The sequence below is a fragment of the Dermacentor silvarum genome, chromosome 9, assembly GCF_013339745.2.
Source record: "Dermacentor silvarum isolate Dsil-2018 chromosome 9, BIME_Dsil_1.4, whole genome shotgun sequence".
Classification (NCBI taxonomy): domain Eukaryota; kingdom Metazoa; phylum Arthropoda; class Arachnida; order Ixodida; family Ixodidae; genus Dermacentor; species Dermacentor silvarum.
In genome coordinates, this window is record NC_051162.1 from 13346475 (window position 1) to 13358952 (window position 12478).

At 47.7% G+C, this 12478-nt stretch overlaps 1 protein-coding gene across 3 annotated transcripts in view; it reads left to right on the plus strand.

The window, feature by feature from the left end:
• The window catches only part of LOC119465145 (BTB/POZ domain-containing protein 9), an 85010-nt gene that overhangs the window by 57756 nt on the left and 14776 nt on the right, over positions 1–12478 (plus strand). For all 3 annotated transcript variants that reach the window (XM_037725947.2, XM_049655944.1, XM_049655942.1), the window contains exons 10-11: positions 954–1061; positions 9833–9911. In XM_037725947.2, coding sequence (XP_037581875.1) covers positions 954–1061; positions 9833–9911 — 187 coding nt within the window. The remainder of the gene's footprint in view (positions 1–953; positions 1062–9832; positions 9912–12478) is intronic.

Here is a 12478-nt window from a genome sequence, read left to right on the forward strand (position 1 = left end):
ATGAAGCGTAGATATCTGGTGGTTAGCACGTATGGCAGAGGTCCCAACACACCGCCTTTAATGTTTTCAGCATGCCATAATTTAGCATTTTATTTCACATATTGCTTAAGGCAAAATTGATTTGAAAAGAATGCACGCATTTCTGTCAGGGTGGCGCATACTGTCATGAAGTCACACCTCAACACAGTGTTCTCCGCCATTCAATGTTTTGTTATCTCCTAGGGAATCCCACCTTCTCCACACACCTACATGTTGAAGCTCTCTTCTCTCCTCCTTCGTAGTCGCCTATTTTCCTCCCCTTTACAGTTCCCTGTTTTGCATCTTGCAGTTGGCAAAAGTGCAGGTGGCGGAGACACACTCATACATCACCCATTCTCGCAGCGCTTCCTCGGATTGTGCGAAGAGCTTCGCGTACGCGGAGAGCCAATTAATGTTAGGATTTTCAGCTCGTTCGTGTTTGCTTCATCACCTTTGCCCACGTTAGGGCTGCTCTCTTGGCGTTGTCATCCTTTGTCATGTGAATGCTAGCTGCAAAGTGATCCGGTACATATCACTGGTCACATGACTGATTCGTCCGCTATCACGTTCCTTGTGTGAATCCAGCTTATCAGCATCGCGGAAGGGGGGACGGGAAGAGTTGCTGGCTGAAGATCGACAAGTCGTACTACATCCGCGAATGGAGACTGTTCTTGCAAAGTTTTGAGCATTGTTGTATGCAGTCATCCTTGCAGGTGATACGCAGATTTTAGAGGTGCAGGTTATATGCAGAAAAATACAGTAGTTTTTCCTGGCTTAGTTGTCTGTTTGATACATTTGTTGTGACTAACCAAGGAATCGAGCCCCTCGGTTTCTCTAACTCTTCTTGCTCGTTGCCATAGAAAAAGGCTTTGGATCTAGTGCAGCTGATTTTTAATGCTCAGTTTGTTTGCTTTGTCTTTTGTTTTCAACCGCAGGCTCCTGCTGTGGGACTGCGACTCACGCCAGTACAGCTATTACGTCGAGGTGTCTGTCGACCAGCAGAACTGGAACATGGTGGCTGACAAGCGCAACGAGCTTTGCAGGTGAGCAAGCATATGCGCTAGTGATGCAAAACTACTGGTAAACTAGTTTCTTTAACTATCGATAATGTAAAAAAAAGGCTATCGGTGGTATGGCAATCGATGGCATTGTAAAATCTACATCATACTATTGATAGTACAGTAAAACGTCGTTAATTCAGATTTCACAGGCCCCAAAAAAATGTCCAAATTAACCGAATGTCAAATTATCGAGGGTATCAAGAAAACTATAAATAAATGCTTACTAAAAAAATGCAGTTCTTGCTCATTTGCGTCGCACGTTTGCGGCACTTCACTCTCACCGAGCTACGAGAGTTGTCTGAATTAACCAATGTGCAGCCAAATACGTCCGAATGAACGAGTTTCATTGCATTAAATAATGCTTATGCCTGCCGGGACAAAAGGACGAGTCTGAATTATCCGTTTTCTTGAATTAACGAGGTTTTACTGTAGTGCAAAGTTCACTATTACAGTGCAATCAGTAGTATCACAATTCTTTGCTAGTGGTATCACCAGAAATCTTATGATCAGTAGCACACACTCTGTTCATGCAATTCATGAACTCGGAAATGTCGCCAAGTTTGCTGTATTTGCCCAATTCTAACGCGCCTCCGTATCTGACCCACTACCACTTTTTCTGCGCTCAAAGAAAAAAAATGAAAGTGAACCTGAATGTGACATGCCGCAAATTTATAAAAGAAAAATATAGCATGCTATCTACGTCTGTAATCAGAAAAAGTGAGATGTGTAGAATTTTCTCTTGCAGAGTGGAAGTCCTTTTTAATCCGTTATTGATTAATGTTGCTTACGAGCAACACCCCGGAAAAAAATGTTTTTAAGCGTGATGTGCTTTTAGCTCTTGTTGTCGGCAACCTTCAAGTGACCTTGAGCCAAAGGCCAGAGCTGTTATCCGGGCACTCAAACGAGAACATCTGGACAACCAGTCAACGTTTAAGAAAATGCGGTCTTTGGCCCCCAACCCTTTGTACAGGACCACTTTACATGTGCTAGTTACTGCCCATATAAGTTACAAAAAATATTGCTTCTGAGTTCTTCCTACATTTCCAATAGCGATGTTCAAAAGGCAGGTACAGGACACCGTACACTTGATTGTCATCTTTTGGCGCTGAGACAGGGTTTCCTGTGCTCTTTTGAATGTGAGCAGTCCTTGAGTACCACTTCGCAGGTTTTGCGTCGCCTCAAGAGATGGCGCCACGCTGCATGGCGCCTCCTTCAAGCGCATTTCTTTCTAGCTGGGCAGTCTACTCTTTCTTCCTGGCGTCTTTCGCTGCCTGTCGTGCCGCCTTCAGCCGGTTTTCTTCTAGCTGAGCAGCGTCCATACCTGCGGTGTGGTGTGGTTTAGTGTGCCGTTGCGAACATGCACTACACCCATTTTAAGATTGTGGCTAGTATCATCTCCAACCACTTTGCTTTGCCGGTAGCCATTTCATGCTTACATCAACTCTCAATGACGGGAGAGCCAGCATTTTTTTTCAGTATTGGGTATTTAGTTCCTAAGTTTCTCTCTAAATGTCATCTGCCAACACTGAATGACAGGCAGCAAGTGTCATTTGTTGGTTTAGAGAAGGAACGCAGGAAAAGGAAGGAGGAGTTTGGGATGCAATGCACTTTCTTTTGAAAGCACTGTCAGAGGAAACAGACCGCTGGGAGATATCCGGCTGCAGTGGTGTCACACACGTGATGTAAAGCAAATGCAGTGTACACCTATGGTGTGTTCACATACGCAGAGAACCGTCTGTACGAATTCCAAACAAAGCCATAGGTGGCTTGGGCTGAAGCCCACTTCCAGTTTTCTTCTTGGTTTGCCTCTCGTATTGCTGACAAATGTTACGCAAGATATTTGTTGTTTTCATTGATTATGCTTTTTCTCAATGTGATTTGCAGATTTCAAGAGAAAATGAATGTTTTTTTCTGGTATTTATAGGTACCATTATTAAAGGTTAATGTGCTTTCATAATGAAAGGGCCAAGTCATCGTGTTTGCACTTCATTGGCCACCGATATCAAGTACACGGGGCCGGTGTTCTGGAGCGATGACTTTAAAAATACTGCTATTGCTTTTGTGAGACTCTGCATCGAACTTGTCGAAGTAGGCGTTTGACAGTGTTCCTGGTACTGTGTGCAGATAGCAATCTTGGCACAACACCAGAACTGGTGGTGGCCGATTACGCTGACGCAACTGGTGTGAATTTGTACGAAATCTCGCAAACGTTATAGTATCTCCTTATGGGCAGAGAATACTGCTCTAGATCATGGGTTCTCAAAGTGGGTTCCGCGGAACCCAGGGGTTCCACAGGGCCTTCCTCGGGGTTCCGCAAGCCACGGATGAATATTCCCTGGTTCCGCGCTTGCAAAGTACGCATCGCCATAGTCATCAGCGGCAATCGTGCGTGATAGCAATGCTGGAACGCTTAGTGCCTAATTATGCCTTTAAAGCCTTTATTCTTGCATTTATCACCACGCATAACACCACGTTGATGACTGGCCACTTGCCTTCATAACTATGTAGTCACCATCCATGATCGCGTCAATACCCGCCACGGTTTTGTTTGCAGCTGTTGCGGCAAACAGTAGTTTCGTTTTGATTCGGTGCACGCGTCGGCCGCGTGCCTTCAGAAATGCATAGTCGCCATCTATAAACACGGCGATAGCGACCGTGGCTTTGTCCGCAGTTGTTGCTGCAAACGGTAGTTTCATTTTGTCTTGGTGTGTGCGTCGGCCGCCTGCCTTCAGAACTGCAAGATCACCGCGGTTTCATCCTCAGCGGTTGCGGCAAACAGTAGTTTCGCTTTGACTCAGTGCGAAGATGTAGAGGATGAAGCGCACCGTCTACATCGCAATGGATGGACAGTTTGTTGGCGACCAGCTCACTGGCTAAAACATTTTAAGCAGAAACTCCTCCGGGAGTTGTCTAAGTATGCGGAGGCATTGTGCCACTTGCTCTTCTCCACGCAGCCAGGTGTTGTTACTAGTGTTATGACACTTGATCCTGGCAGTACAGACGACAGTGCTGCGGCGACACAGACTGGTCGGGACGGAGGAGCAATGGTGCATTGATAACGCACGCAAAGTACTGCAGGTGGCGGCACCATGTGCGCCGATGACGTTCCGATCATCATAAGCCGTTATCGCTCTTTAGCTCCTTGTCCATCCGTGCCGAACCATTATGAACCGTGATCAAATGACTCCGGCAGAGGCACGGACTGATCAAACGTACTATGGCATGGCCGCGCGAACTGTATCTTAATATCGATCTGCGAAGAGGACAGACAGTGCCGACTGCTGATAAACCCGCGCGTTGTTTTCGCCGCTTTGTTTGCGTTGAAACGCCAGGCCGCGCGAGGGTAAAGTCACTCGCTGCTGCGGGCTCTATCTTGAAAGCGATCGTATTATGCGAGGGACGGGCGGACTGACATACGGACAGTTTTCTCGTTGGGAAAGCTTAGAAATGCTTACGCATTTAAAAATAGTGTGTGCATGGTAGTAAAAATCGTGCCTCAGATGGAGACGCGCGTCGCGGCCACGCTATGAAGGAAGTCGCGAGGCCTTCGCCGCTGCGAGCACTAATCAGATACAAGATGACGAGAACTGCAGTTTGCGCAGTGCTTTTGTGCAAAATAGAAACACGATTTGCCAATTCATTCAGTAAATGAAATCGAGATGACGAGAACTGCAGTTTGCGCAGTGCTTTTGTGCAAAATAGAAACACGATTTGCCAATTCATTCAGTAAATGAAATCGGGTTGATGTCGTAGACATTTGTTATTTTCTTTATACCCGCAATAATTCGACATTTGCTTAATTCAAATTCGGGCGTTTTTTTTTTTGTCTCGTGAAGTCTGCATTAACGAGGTTTTGCAGCACTCAAAGTAGAGTCGTCACTAATTCTAAGACCTCTTGTGATGAAAGGTATAAGTCTCCCCGTGCGATATGCTCTGAAAACTCATTCTTTCGTGTCATGTCTTGGTTGTGATGCTGTCTTGTCTTGGCTCATGACGATTGCGCCCAGTTTGCACCATGTGCGTTGCACGTTGCCATCAAAATAGCCTGTCCACCATAATCGTTGGCCCCAAACATGTTGCACGCTACGCCTAGCATCTTTACTAAGGACAGGGGGGGGGGGGGTTCCTTGGCATTTAATGAAGCTTAGCAGGGTTCCCTGGGACCAGCGTGCTTGAGAACCCCTGCTCTAGATCATGGTCGAGCACAAAATGACCCAACAGCAGCCTTCACAAAAATGTGCTCCGACACTGGGTATGATGGCTCTGACAGTAGGCTGTTGCCAATGCCAGGAATGCAGTTTAGTTTCGTATCTGATTGTAATGTGCTGGAAACTTTCGGACCCATCTTCTCTGAAAAAAGGTGCACGTTAGATTCAGGTAAATACATAGTACTATGTTGCCGTGTTTATGGGGTGGTATGTCGCTTTGTTTTACATAATCGACAGTATGCTATCCTTAGTATGGTTAAACCTCAATATAGCGAACTTCAATACAGTAAAACCTCGATAATTCGAACTCGGTTAATTCGAAATTTTGGTTAATTCGAAGAATTTGAGCGGTCCCGTCATTCTCAATGCAAATTCTACTGGATAATTTGAATGGCCCGCGCGGCTCTATTCGGATAATTCGAAGTTTCCGGCTAGTAGCAACGTGCGGCGGTTAGGTTAGGGCGCTCCGTACAGTCGCCAACCGATTTTCCGAGCTCGTGGGGACTGAAAAATAGTCTGGAAAACTCGTTTGGCCGAAAAAAAAGTTATTAGTGCGGCTTAAAAAATCTCTAATAATGCCCTGCCTCATACTACGCTTGGAGGGGATCGACTTGCTTGGATTTGCGCAGCAATGACATCGTCTCCGTGTACAGTCGACACGAACGTCACCGCGTTGGCGATCTCCGCCAACGGAGTTCGCCATGGAGATCCAAGAAACGAGTTTCGCACCGCTTAGCTCTCGCGAAGGTACTGGAGGTAGCACCGATCACTGAGACATGGGTCTCCGAGACACCTGCTCAGTGTACACGCCACGTTCAAAATAGCAACCGAAACTTGAGGGGAAAAAAAAAAACTCACTGAATTAACAAGCGTGGTGTCAGCGCGCACGAACGAGCGTGGCCGCCGCAGCGAGCGACGGCGAAGGTTCGCACGGTCTATCGCGTCAACGGAAACTGAGCGGCGAGAGCCCAGCGCATACAAAAGGTCAGAGCCGTCTGGAGATCGCTTTCAAGATACGGTGCGCGCGAGAAACCGCTCCAGCGCTACGTACGCAGTTGTTAAAGAGTAGAAGTCCCCCCCCTCCCTCCCACACCCCCACGGCCTTTTGCACGAGGGAGGAAGTCGCGTTTACGCTCCGCCGTGCGTTCGCTCTCCATGAAAGCGTGCGTCCCCCGCGCGCTGTCACTCGCACATACGGCGGGCGCGCGGCGATGATTTTATCGCCCTTGGACTCTGTATGGAACCTCAGGGCGGCGACGCCGACGGCGAAAATCCACTTGAAGTGTCCATATAATTGCTGTCGCAATAAAAAAACATCCCTCAATAAATGGTTACAGTCGAATCCCCCTACAACGAATGCCGCTACAACGAAATTTCCGCCACAACGAAGATTTTCGGATTCCCCGTCAGCTGCCCATAGAAAGTAATACAAAAAAAGTCCCTTCATAACGAAGGCATTTTATTCGGTATTTCCGCTTCAACGAACTTTTCGAGAACGAAACTGTGACTGAATTGAAATTGAAACTGCCGAGTAGTCAAATTAGAAGGCCCTTCCAAAGCTGTGACGATCGTATGTCCGCTTGAACGAGGTTTTCGCGAACGAAATCAAATTCAAAGTACCGGTTTAAGCCACTGCAATCCATAGCCACGCGTGATCACCACGCGCCTGCGCGACACTGCAGGGGATCACCACAATCGCTGCCGTTTTCTGTGGTGTGTGTCCGGGTGAAATGGCTACGCCAACGAAGAAGCGGAAACTTCTCTCTCTCGAGGAGAAGGCACATACGATCGCCGAGGCAGAAAGCAAAAGGAAAAATCTCGCAGTTTCGCCCGCAAGGCGAAGCATCGGTTACGATAGCAAGTTAGTAGACAGCTATACGAACTAAAGATAGTAGTTTTCTTGTAAACATTCGCTAACTAAATTACCGGGCACGGTGTCGCACGCACACAGATAAACATGAACAGATCTCGCTCGATGACCGCGGAAACTCCGTGTCAACACGCTGGAGTGAGACGCGGCAATAACAGCGAACGAATTGACCTCCGTGCCGTCACTGCCTTCACCGCGAACTAAACGTCGAAAGCACAGCGCACACGACTCTACCGGCACTAGTTGCACTTTGCCCCCATCGCAGATCGCTTTGAAGATGAGGCCCGCGTGGGCGCTCACTTTGTGCACGTTACATTTCAAGATAGCGGCCGCGCCGCAGCCGCTGTTGTCATCAAGATGCTAACGTCTCGTCGTTTGGGGAAAATGACTATCCGCTAGACACACCGACTCCGGCGACTACTTTGAAAGCAATGGTTCATTCTCGCCTCATCAGAAAAGTTATCCGTACCCACGACAATGCGATGGCTCTTTTAACGGACTCTGAGACTCGCGTAACGCCTTTGCTTGCCGTGAAGCGTAAGAAATCCAGGCTGACCGACTTCGGGAAATAAAACTTCCGGTAAGCGCTAGCTTGCCAAGCTTGTCGACTTTGTCATAAATATGCAGTGAAATTGCGATAATTCAAACCGCTTCATTGCGAAGGTGCGTGTGCCGCAAAATGAGTGTTTCGCGACCAGCCGAGCACGCGCGTTGGATTACGCGTCAGCCGCAATGTACGAAAAATGCTGTAACAGCGGCGCAAAATGGATTCTCTCGTGAAGTTGACACTTTATCGACTGCCTTCGGTACCTCTCAACCTTTGCCCCCCACCGCCATCGCGAAGATTTCCCTGACGATGGTTTCGGTTTCGTTCGCGGCTTTGCCGTTTGGCGTACGTACCGTATTTACTCGATTCTAAGCACCCCTTTTTTTCGTGATCGCGATGCCCAAAGTGAGGGGGGGGGGGGATGCTTGGATTCGAAAAATCTCTGTGACGCTCGGCTCCGGCTACGCGCCGCGCGCGAGCGTCACGAGTCCGCGCGGCTCTGCAGTCCGACTGTGCGGCGAGATCGCGCGGCTCTGCAGTCCGACTGTGCGGCGAGATCGCGCGGCTCTGCAGTCAGACTGTGCGGCGAGATCGCGCTGCGGACGCCGTGCCACCTCGGGAGTGCGACGGCTCCGGCTACGCGCGGCTCGCGGGCGTCACGAGGCGGCCTTGGCTACGCGCTCTTCTTAACAAATAGGCGGGTGCTTAGATTCGCATGCAAACTTTTCCCCCAATTTTTCTCGGGAAAATGGGGGGGGGGGTTGCTTAGTATCGCGAAAATACGGTATATACATACCAATTCGCGTCAACGAAGTTCCGCCACAACGAAATTTTTCGTGTGTCCTGTGAATTTCGTTGTAGCGGGACTCGACTGTACAACGATAGTGCTGAGCGCATACACTAAGAAAAAAGAGAAAGAGCAGTACTCTGGAGCGTTTTGTCAGCCAAGGAAGAGCGGGCATGGCCTCCGAGACTGGAGGATTGCGCGAGCTCTCTATTGATAGCGCGCGTTCCAATCTTGGAGGCTATACAGCGAGCCACTGGAATCCAAGCTAGTGCAAAATCCAACATGGCGGCCTCCAAGATTGGGTAGCGCGGCTCGGAAAGAGCGATTTGGTCCGCAAAATCGAACTTTGGGACACTGTATACACCGTTACTGTATAACGAAATTCTCGATATAACAACGTATTTCCTTTTTTAACTTCTTGTCGATAGAACACACGGTAGAACCTTGCTGATATGATCCCGTTACTTACGTCTTACCGGCACGAACATTCGCGATCGAGAACACGAAAAATGACCTAATACAACTGTATTGGGTACTTTTTTTTATCATTTTCTTTTACCGCTTTTTTTATCGGTTTATACATTCTCAGAAAACAATGTTTTGGCACCAACGTTCAGTATATCACCAACCTGCAATGGTATGATACGTTTTCTTGCCACTAGATCCCACGTAAACAAGAAAAGGCGCGAGGCAAGCGTGATTGAAAACTGTAGCCACCTGCCGCAGCAGCTTCCCTGCAATACTCGTTCACCCTTCTTAAGTGAAAACGCCGGTGCCCACTCATTTCGGTTTTCCAGTACCAGCCAGCATCTCTGCCCGGGTCGTCGCATGCTGCATTTACAGCTGTCGCTGCCAACCCTATAGCAATAAGCATATTCACCTATCGGCTTCACAGCGCATGAGGCGGTGTGCCGTTGGAAGCGTACTGCATGCTTTTATAGGTGATAATCAAAACGCGAGCCACCATTCCCTGCTGCAGGCAGTGCAAAGTCAGTGTCATGTTTCCCTCTGGAGGAATCGTAGGCATTGTATTCTGGCAGCCCTCGCCAGCTCAATTTCGTGTTGGTGTTTGCGGCGCCAACTACAATGTGTATCTCGGGTCACTGAGGCACTAGCTCAACACTCACTTTTACTGCGCTAAGCAAGCTATGCGCTAGGCATTAGGAAATTTCCGTACGATCACGCTTGAAAAGCCTGGCAACATAGACAAAAATTGTCATAATTAATTCGGTTGGTGGTGTTCTGTGTCAAGAAAATGGGGGGGGGGGGGGATGATCCTGGCTTTTGCAAAACTGACATGGTTGGTCAGTCTCTGAATCAGAGTGTTGTCGTCGTACGCAGGTCATGGCAGCTTCTGCGCTTCCCTCGACAACCTGTGGTGTTTATCCGCATCGTGGGCACCCACAACACTGCGAACGAGGTGAGTGTCTGCCCCCCTGCTGAATGTCTTGCCTTGAAATGTCTGCTGTAAGGAAGGGCATTCTGCCTGTAGGGCTCAGAAAATAACAAAGAAATTTTAGAAGTTTATGATTACATGGCGAGTGATGCAACAAAAAGTGCTATGCATAATGTTTACCCCTTCCGTGCCACGCTATTAACCCGAATCCTACCAAAAATTTCCAAAACGTTTCTACTGCAGAATTCGTTATGAAATGCAATGCAGACATTATTTTAAGCGCTTTGCAAAAGTGGAACTTAATAGCAACACAAAAAAATAAGTATTGTGAAGAAGAAGACGCGCCTCCGTCCAGCGGCATCGCCATTGCTCGGCCCGCTCTGCTCGCGCTGTTGGTCACTGGTGTCTTTTGGAGACGGTGCTCCACGCTGCCTTGCCGTTCTTGGAACTCGAAGCGTCCTTGAAGGACAGCGTCAATAAACCTCTTCTCAGTATTGTCAACTAGAAATGAAAAATTGCAAAAAAATTAAAGCTGGTGTCGTCGAGCTGAGCCAATCCTTGGCCATTTATTTGAAAAATGTGCTGATAAATGCAGCTCATTCATTGCACGAATGGGGTTAAAGGGCTCTGAGAAACTTTTTTTTCAAGCCTGAGAATACACTGGAGTATGTGCAATGACTTTCTATGGATAATATTATGTAGATACAGTCAACGTCCGATTTTTTGGACTCCCTAGGGGCCGCAAGAACGTCAGAAAAATCGGGCAGTCCGAAAAAATGAATGCATGCCTTTTACTGCCGCCAAAGGCTCAAATCGCCATAGGCACATTCGAAATAGCTCTAAAAGCCTGCCAGTACACTTATTAGGCGTATCGGTGCTCCTACAGTGATAGGAGACGGCGGATGCATACATGTGTAATTAAGGAAAACATACCGTGACCCGTGACAATTGCCCCTTCCCACTCTAGGTATGCTTCACTGCAATACTTTGCATATGCTTTGCCGTGTAACATTGCCATACTGAGGCGAAGCTGACTGTCGGGAACTGGCATTATGCAACGTGCCGGGCTTTCCGAGCTTCGAAGCCATTGGCGAGGATTATAAAGGCGGAGTCGGTGCCATTGCTAACAGCGGCGAATTGTTTCAATGAAAACATGGCACCGAACAGCAAGAAGCTTGGTAGCGAACGTCGGAAGCCGATAGGCCTAGCATTGCTGCGGTGGTCGCTCGGCTGCCAGCGGATCTACATGGGAGAGCGCCGGTTCGAGGCGGCGAGATAATCAAAATTGCGGTGGTGGTGGCTTCGATAAATGCTGCTTCGGACCTGCGGGCATTGCAAAAAGTCTGGGAAATCGGACGGCAAAGGTTTCTTGCGTCCGAAATTTCAGACGTCCTTATACATTGACTCTATGGGGTATGTGGCGGTGCCGCGAAGAAATATCAGCCATGTCCGAAAAAATCGGGCATTTGGAGAATCAGTCATTGACCGTATTAAGAGTACAGCGTTTAATTTCCCCATTGCTCTTCAACACAACGTTTCCTCTCAACTGAGGCAGCTCTGATAGCAATGCCCTGCCTATTGCTCCATTGCTCGCTTCCAGTACTTGCTGTAGATGGTTAAATAGACAGCTAAGTGTATAGCAGCTATGTCAATCTCGTTCCAACTCTGATAAAGTCAGCAAAAGAGGCAGCTTCACGAATACTGTGTCGGAAGGACTATGGGGCTACTTTACTGTGCAAACAATATGGCGGCTGAGCAGAAGGCTTGGAAAACTCGTCAGGAAAGTCATCTGTTTACAGGAAACCTACTCACGCTTTGTTAAATGCTTGATGTAAATGACATTGTTTTTTTATAGGTTTGCACGCCCAAAGTGTTAAAGTACAGTGATAAATGTACCTTTCTTACTTTTTTTACTTTTAAAAACTGTCATGATATAGCAGATACGTCTTACAGACGGTTCTAAATGCGTTCAGTTGCTTGGGCTCTAATCTGTCTTTGTTGCTGTCAACGTAGACAATATAATGTTCATCAGAATTGGAACACACTATTCTTACTTTTTCTTCTTTCTGTGGCGCATTAGTAATCCTTCAGAAGTGTTGGTGAAGAAGGGGTGACAGGATGGGTCGTATGCACTAACCCCTTAACTGGGGAGCACATCTGTAGACAGGCCCCAAAGTTGACCATGCCATCAGGAGCGCGTCTGCAGAAGCGTGACTCTCTCGCCGCATTGAAAAGTGCAATTCAAAAGAAACATTTTTCATCAAGTATAATATGTGCTGCCATCTCTCAGAAAAAAAAATAGTGTGTGGTGGTATGATGTTTATTTCCTAGATGGTACCGTTTTTCTTTTGTTGATAGCAAAGTGGGGAGCACATCTACAGGGCGCAGGAACTCTTGATTTTGGCACAAAACAAATTGTGCCACACTTTGGATTCCACAAAGAGGCGGAAAGTTTTGAGAGATAGTGAAATTGTGGCATTGCTGGAAGAGAGTGATGACTCTGACAAGTGAATATGGGTTGGAGCTTGAAAGTGGCCCTGACAGGTAAAGTTGAGACAGAGAAGACGAGAATGACTTAAAGAGCCAGTCAC